General features: G+C 41.9%; 1 protein-coding gene across 1 annotated transcript; it reads right to left on the bottom strand.

The window, feature by feature from the left end:
- Window positions 1-430: 430 nt before the first annotated feature.
- Window positions 431-2,109, bottom strand: LOC143292296 (high affinity choline transporter 1-like). Its single transcript, XM_076602483.1, has 2 exons — window positions 1,854-2,109; window positions 431-732 (listed from the first exon to the last, which is right to left on the bottom strand). Exons 1-2 carry the CDS (start codon window positions 2,107-2,109, stop codon window positions 431-433), a joined length of 558 nt encoding a protein of 185 aa, XP_076458598.1.
- Between the last annotated feature and the right edge of the window lie 5,391 nt (window positions 2,110-7,500).

Raw genomic sequence — 7,500 nt, 5'->3', positions numbered from 1 at the left:
GAAACAAAGAGAGCGACAGAAAAGAGGAAATTTTTAACACAGTAAACCCACCCTCCCTTTTTTTTCTTTTTTTTTTCGTAACTGAGAGAGCCCCGCGGTACATTCTCAAAGGGGAGGGGAGGGGAGGGAGGCGCACCTTAGCTCTCCCCCACACCTCTCCTTTCCCTCCAAGAGAAAAACAAAAACAAAAGGAAACAAAATAAAAGACAATGCAATGCAACAAAACGAGGCAAGAAAACACACCAACACCCCTCTCCCCACCCCCTCCAAAATACCTCATTTCTCCCCCTCTCCCATCGCTAAACCACCCAAACAGAACACAACAGAACAAGAAACCCATTCACACCAAAAACAAAAAAACAACAACCAAAAACAAACAAACAAACAAAAAAATATATATATAATAATTGTCAGCGCTCTGCCGACCGCTTTACAACCTTGTGCTCTGCTGCGGCCCAACATCACTACCTATCCTCTCAACACCATTGAAGAAAGCCGCGTTGTCCACGCCCGCCGCGCCGCTTCGTAAGTCCGCTCCGTTGGCAGCGGCGGTGGTGGTGGAGAGTTGTCTTCCTTCCTCCTCCTCCGGGAAGCAGTGGAAAAAGTCCCACGATCGCGGCAGGAAGTAGCGCGCGAGAAGGGAGACCATCAGCATGGAGTAGAGCGTGATGAGCATCGACAGCGTGCGGAACGGGAACTGCTGTCCCGATATGGGGTCCAGCCAAGGGTACTCTGTATAGTAAAAGTATAGTACGTGCATTGTTCAGTATAAGAACTATATTATTATACTGCGTCATCATCGTCATCGTTAGGCGTTATCATCCTCGTCATCATTATCATCTTCATCGTCATCATCATTGCCATCATCAGCATCAGCAGCACCACTACCACCTTCATCATCACTATCATCATCATCATCATCACCGTTGTCGTCGTCGTCGTTGTTGTTGTTGTTGTTGTTGTTGCTGAGGTGTCAAAGCGTGTATTTCTGGACAAATCAGTTCGATTGGCTCTCAATCTGCGCACGTGCAATTACACATGATTGACCGGTGACATCTGACCTCCAACATCGTTACCACCTGTCTGGAAAAGTCGACCGACGGTGCGTGCACAGACCAAGTGTTCGTGTGTGTAGTAGACATGGGTGTTACAACAGTACTGTGGGGACTTTTTGGGACACTGAATTTTATACATTTCGCTCCTTCTTAAAGTCATTTGAAGACATACAAAAGTTGTATACGAAAGGTATAGTTGTGGGGGTATGGGAAAGATCCTCGGAAATGTTTTGGTTCCTTACATCCCCTGTGTAGTGTTAAAAAATTCCCCATAAACAAACGTACCTGAACACGCGCACGCGCGTACACACACACACACACACACACACACACACACACACACACACACACACACACACGCACACACACGCAGCACACACACACGTACACACACGCACGCACACGCCAGCACACACACACACACACACACACACACACACACACACACACACACACACACACAGGACATATTCCCAGTCAGGTGATGCTAACAGATGATAAATATATACAAACAAGATTGGGAAAATTTGTTTATGAATGCTGCTGCAATTTACTGCATTAACTCATTGATTAATTGTGTGTTTTTTCATTCGTTCATTCATTTACCATTGCACTTGTGTCTTATAAACCTTACGGTTTCACGACAACAAAATCTATTCTATTCTATTCACACACACACACACACACACACACACACACACACACACACACACACACACACACACACACACATACCAAAACCCATCCACCTACATGCGCATCCCCCTTGCTTACAAAACCCTTCCCCAAAAAACTCACCAATCACGGGCTGAAGCCCCATCCCAGGCTCTCCCCCAAGCAGTCTGAAGATCAGGCCCAGGAAGTACCCCACCAGGGACCCGTAGGTGTTGGTCCAGGGCACGTACATGGCGCAGAGCAGCTGCGGGTAAAGCATGACGTAGACGAAGTCTGAGCAGAGCAGGAAGAGGTAGTAGATGGACGACACAGAGATGGCCAAGGCACAGGCCATCGCGGCGATCACCACCTGGGCCCCTCTCATTACCCACACCACCATGGTGTCAGAGGGCTGTTGATAATAATAATAATAATAATGATAAGAAGAAGAAGACAAGAGAGGCAAGGCCTTCAAGACACTTGTTTTACACTTAAAAAAAAAACTAATCGTTAAAATGTGTTCTGTATTTGTTATTACACATCTTCGGGTTAAAACGAAAAAAAAACAACCCTGAAGGCAGATTCGAACCCCACGTGTTCGGGTGAGAAGAAACTGTCTTACTCATTACACTATTGTGGCTCCTTAACTGACGTTCAAAAATTTGATATTTAAACATACTTTTTTTAAGGGTGACAAATCCATTGCGGTATTCGCAGTGAGAACGCTGTTTAAATCATATTATTCTGGTGTATCCTGGGCATTAAAAAAAATCTTTAAGGGCAACTAAAAATTCTTTTTAAGTCCGCGGTAAAGGAGACGTGGCTATCGCCGCAATCACACTGCGACATTTAGCCGTTTTCTCTGGATCTAGATAGATGTACAAGTTTAGCTACACACGCTGGGAATAGTACGACACGGTCGATTCAATTTCTCTTTTATGTTCATTCTAGTTTTGTAGTTTTAAAGCTGAAATAAAAATTGAGTATTTTGTTAACCTAATAACATGCAGAGCCAAATACAAGTACTTCTAAACGTCGTATGAAGTGAAAAAGACTTAATTTTGAGAAACGTCAAGACTGGAAATTTTTACGTTTCATCAAGGGTATTAACTCTCATGGTTTATTATCTTAAACTGTGAGTTCCGACTGATTTTGTTGATATTTTTATGATAGTATGGGGCATAATCCAGTAAGTGATGAGGCGTTCACAAATCTTTCTCTGAATAAATATTTAACGGTCTCTTTCTCCAGCTTTCCATCACATGTTATCGTGTATTGTCAATTGAATATAGGATTGAACGGGCAGGTCAACAACTTGAAACAAAATGGCGTCTTTCGCGTTCGCGAGGAATATGAGCACGCGCTTTGAATATGTATAAAAAATTTTAATATGTGTACGCAAGATCTATAAAGTCCACTCGTATTGATTTAAGTATTTTCCGAAAAAAAAACACTTGGGCGAATGAACATAATGAAAGCCCTGTACACTGAGAGTAAAACACACAAGCTTTTTATGTATTGAGTATAATTTCAAAATGTAATGCTTAAAATGATAAAGATCAGTTTAAAGCAAATTAGGCCCCCTAGCATTAATTACAGATTAATTTCCCTTTTTAACTATCTGCACCAAAGACATGCACCAGAAATATAACTTCCATGCTTAGCAAAAGAAGTTCCTGTTTGAACACAAAATGATAAAAATGACTGCTCTTGCTGCTGTGTCAGAATATCAGATCAAAGTGCCAAGTTTAGAGAATAAAAAAAATATAAATATAACAGTAAATTCAGTTTGCATATAATTTGGCTTCTTTTTTTATTTTTTTGTGCCCATCCAAGAGGTGCGATGTTGTTTTAAACAAACTGACTGGAACGAACTGATTTTTCCCTATTGTTATGCCAAATTTAGTGTCAACTGACAAAGTATTTGCAGAGAAAATGGCAATGTTAAAGTTTACCTCACACACACACACACACACACACAACCGAACACCAGGTTAAAACATAGACTCACTTTGTTTACACAAGTGAGTCAATAATAATAATAACAATAACGATAATAATAATAGTGACGGTAGTTATGTGGAGGAGGAGGAGGTAAAGAAGACGACGAAGAAGAACAAATTTTCAAAACCTTCGGGGAGTAACCATATCTGGGTTTTTTGTTTTTTGGGGTTTTTTTGTTATTTTTTTGTTGTTGCTTTGTTGTTTTTGAACCCACTCCGCAAAAAAAAAAGAAAAAAAAGAGAGAGAGAGAGAGAGGGAAGTACAGAAAAGCAGAACTCTACATATACAACAACAACAAAATCACCACACACACACACACACACACACACACACACACATACACGTAAAAATAAAGTTATGAATGAAAGCGTGCACATAAAATGTTTATGTGTAAACACACTAATGGAAAACAAAAGAGAAAAAAGCGACGGAGAGACAAACAGAAAATACAACAGAAGGGATAATACAGCGAACATTATTTGAATGACATTGAATCTTGACGCCTTTGCCTTATGGTAATCATAAATTTCGTTGCATTTCTAAGAATGATGAGCCATATGTTTCATATGAGGCCGTATAAGAAGAAGGTTAGTGCTTTCTTGCATAGTACGGCAAACCTACTGAGCAGTAGCCTTTCTTGGATGTAAAGTAGTGTCATCCGCAAATGTTTCGCAGTATGTTTTGTTGTTGTTGTTGTTTTCTTTTTAGAAATAAAGGTAGAATCATTAATCTACAACCCCCAAGAAACAAAACAAAAACCAAAAAACACCAAAGGATCAAGGACTAAACCCTGCGGAATACTAACTTTGTTGGGAAGAAAAAGAAGAAGAATGAGGAGGAGGAGGTGAAGGACGATGGTATCCTACCCTACCATACCTTACCTACCTAACCCTACCCTATCCTCTCCTCTCCCATCTCATCTTCTATTATCTATTCATAGTCTGTTCATCTAAGATGATGATATTAGATCATCTCATCTTAACGTGCGCATTTGTTCTTCTGCTTGCGGATACACACAAAGGGGTTCAAGCACAATCAGGTCTGCACATATGTTGACCTGGGAGATCGGGGGAAAATAAATCTTCACCCTTTACCAACCAGGCGCCGTTACCGAGATTCGAACCCTGGGCCCTCAGACTGAAAGTCCAACCCTTTAACCACTCTATTGCGCTTCCCACACACCCACCATCCGTTTCGTGACAGCCTGAAAGATGACGGCGAAGACGTTGCAGGCAAACATGGTGGAGGAGGAGAGAATGAAGGAGTCGGTGGAAGACATGACGGCAGCGGAGACGGCCCCGAGGCCTATGAAGGACACGGCCAATGGGGTCATGTGGAAAAACACCAAGGGCAAGGTCAGGCCGAGGTCATCGTCCTGCAAGGTGGGGTGTCCGTAGGACGTCTGGTTCCAGTCTGTATGATTTTTTTTTTTCAAATAAAAATAAAAGAAGAAGTTACCTTGCAGTGGGTGTAGAGTTTTGTTGGGGGTGGCAACAGAGGCGGAGGGATAAAGGAGGCAGGTGGGAAGGAAGGAAGAACGAACGAACGAACGAAAGTACGGATGAACAAACTGGGTTTTTTTTAATGAGGGAAGTGGAACAAGCATACATATGCTTTTTTGTGTCCATCCCTCGGGGCAAAGAGAAAATGAAACCACAATATTAATTTTGTAAAAATAAATGAATAAATAACACAGGGTAACTGAAGTACAGACAGGACATTCAGACACGCTCAAATACACGCATAATCATGTATATGTATACAATTGTAAAGATGGAGAGGATAGATAAAGTGAGAGAGAGAGAGGGGGTGTAGGAAGGGGAGAGGTGGGCAGCTTTTGCCCCGTCTGTTAAGTGTGAGTCCAGAGCATACAAGTTTAACCCCCCACCCACCCCCCACCCCCGAAGTGAGGACGGGGCGCATCATTGTGGTGCACCAGTCTGTGACGTAACTTCCTCTGAGAAGCGGTCAATTGCACACACTCGCTGAGGCCTACCTTTCTGCAAATCACTGATCTACAAATTAACAGTGGAATCAATTTTAAGGATCTTTTATTTCCTTAGAAAGGTTCTATTCCACCAAATGCACAAGAGAACAAGAGAAGTCCGCGAAAGATAGACAGACAGCCAGACGGACAGACAGACACAGAGAGAGAGCAGATGCCTGACACTCGCATAATCATAACATGCTGCCAGGCTTAAAGAGCTTACGCAAGAGTTTGTATAAATCATGAACATAAAACCAAATAATAAGATCATTGAACAAAACAAACAAATAAGAAAATATGTTACAGAAGAAGAAGAAGAAGAAATCATCATCGTCATTGTCAACATCATCATCATCATTGTAGCAATATTCATAGTTGAGGGGAAAAAAGGAACGGCGAGTGAAGCTTTCAAAAGACTAGCAATGAATCACTTTACCAGCGGTGTATCCCACGGCACCGAAGAGCACAGCGGGAATGGCCATGAACACGCATCCAAAGGCTCCCAGTATCGACAGACCTCGGGCCACCTTCACACTGCGGGCTGACAGAGCTCGCTGCCAGTACACCTGTCAGGTAAACAGGTAACAAACACAGGTAACAGAGGCGAAGATGAAGTAATCTGTATCTGAATTATACCGCAGTGCAGGGGTTTTGTGTTAGTTTGCCATTTACTACTGAGGTGGAAGAGGTAAACAGGTCATTATCATATTGTATTGCATTGCATTGCATTGCATTGTGTTGTCAGTATTGTATTGTGTTGCATTACGTTGCATTGTATTGTATTGCGTTGTGTTGCATTATATTGCACTGCCATGCATTGCATTGTGTTGAACTGATTTGCATTGCATCGTATTGCATTGTAGTATGCTTCTTCTGTCACAACAGATTTCTCTGTGTGGAAGACAGGTTACTCTTTCCACAAGGGAGAACACGACACAGCATACACAGCGCAGTGCCACCCATATTTTTATCATCTTGTTTCAGTTTGCATAATATGTATTTGTTTTCCTATCCTGGATTTTTTTAACGCATTTTATCCAAGGACAATCCTCTTTTTTTTTCTTCTTCTTCTTCTTCTTTTTTTTTTTTTTTGGCCTTGGGTTCTTATTCTTACGCGCGCTCAGTGTATTGATGATCATTCATGATCCCCTAAAACTGCGTGGGATGTTGTTGATGGGCTGTTATAGATCATGTTGATCACGTTGATCAGTTGACTATCAACTGAAATTAATTCAACAGCGTAGTATTCGTTGGATGCCTGCAGGAAAAGCTGCCACGGAACATGTATACCGACAAGTGTTATTTAAGCGTGACGTGACTTGCTCGTCATGTATATACCGTTAGGTCTTTTTTTTCTCTCTCTCTCTCTCTCTCTCTCTTACTAGTAGTATTAGTATTTCTTGTTGCAGTTGGGTTTTTTTTCCTTGTTGTTGTTCGTTTTTGTTCTTCTCGCTCTTTTTGTTCTTGTTCTCATCCTCTTCCTCCTTTGATTGATTGATTGATATGGATACTTATATAGCGCCTATCCTCGGTCGGAGACCAAGCTCTGAGTGGTTTACAAACATGGAGTCATTTACACAGCAGGCTGCCCACCTGGGTAGAGCCGACTGACGGCTGCCATTGGGCGCTCATCATTCGTTTCCTGTGTCATTCAATCAGATTTCAGGAACGCACACCTACACACTCAGACAAACATGTAACATTTAACATTTTACGTGTATGACCATTTTGTTCTTTTACCCCGCCATGTATAGGCAGCCATACTCCATTTTCGGGGGTGTGCATGATGGGTATGTTCTT

Source organism: Babylonia areolata, chromosome 18, assembly GCF_041734735.1.
Source record: "Babylonia areolata isolate BAREFJ2019XMU chromosome 18, ASM4173473v1, whole genome shotgun sequence".
In the NCBI taxonomy this organism is placed as follows: domain Eukaryota; kingdom Metazoa; phylum Mollusca; class Gastropoda; order Neogastropoda; family Buccinidae; genus Babylonia; species Babylonia areolata.
Note: the sequence above shows the minus strand (reverse complement) of the source record. Positions and strands in the feature narration are given on the sequence as shown.

Bases quoted from the DNA above. Each gene is read 5' to 3' on its own strand.
- LOC143292296 (XM_076602483.1), bottom strand. From the start codon at position 2,109: ATGGTGGTGTGGGTAATGAGAGGGGCCCAGGTGGTGATCGCCGCGATG. The intron at 733-1,853 runs GTGAGTTTTTTG...TTTACTATACAG, and splicing joins GGGGCTTCAGCCCGTGATTG to AGTACCCTTGGCTGGACCCC.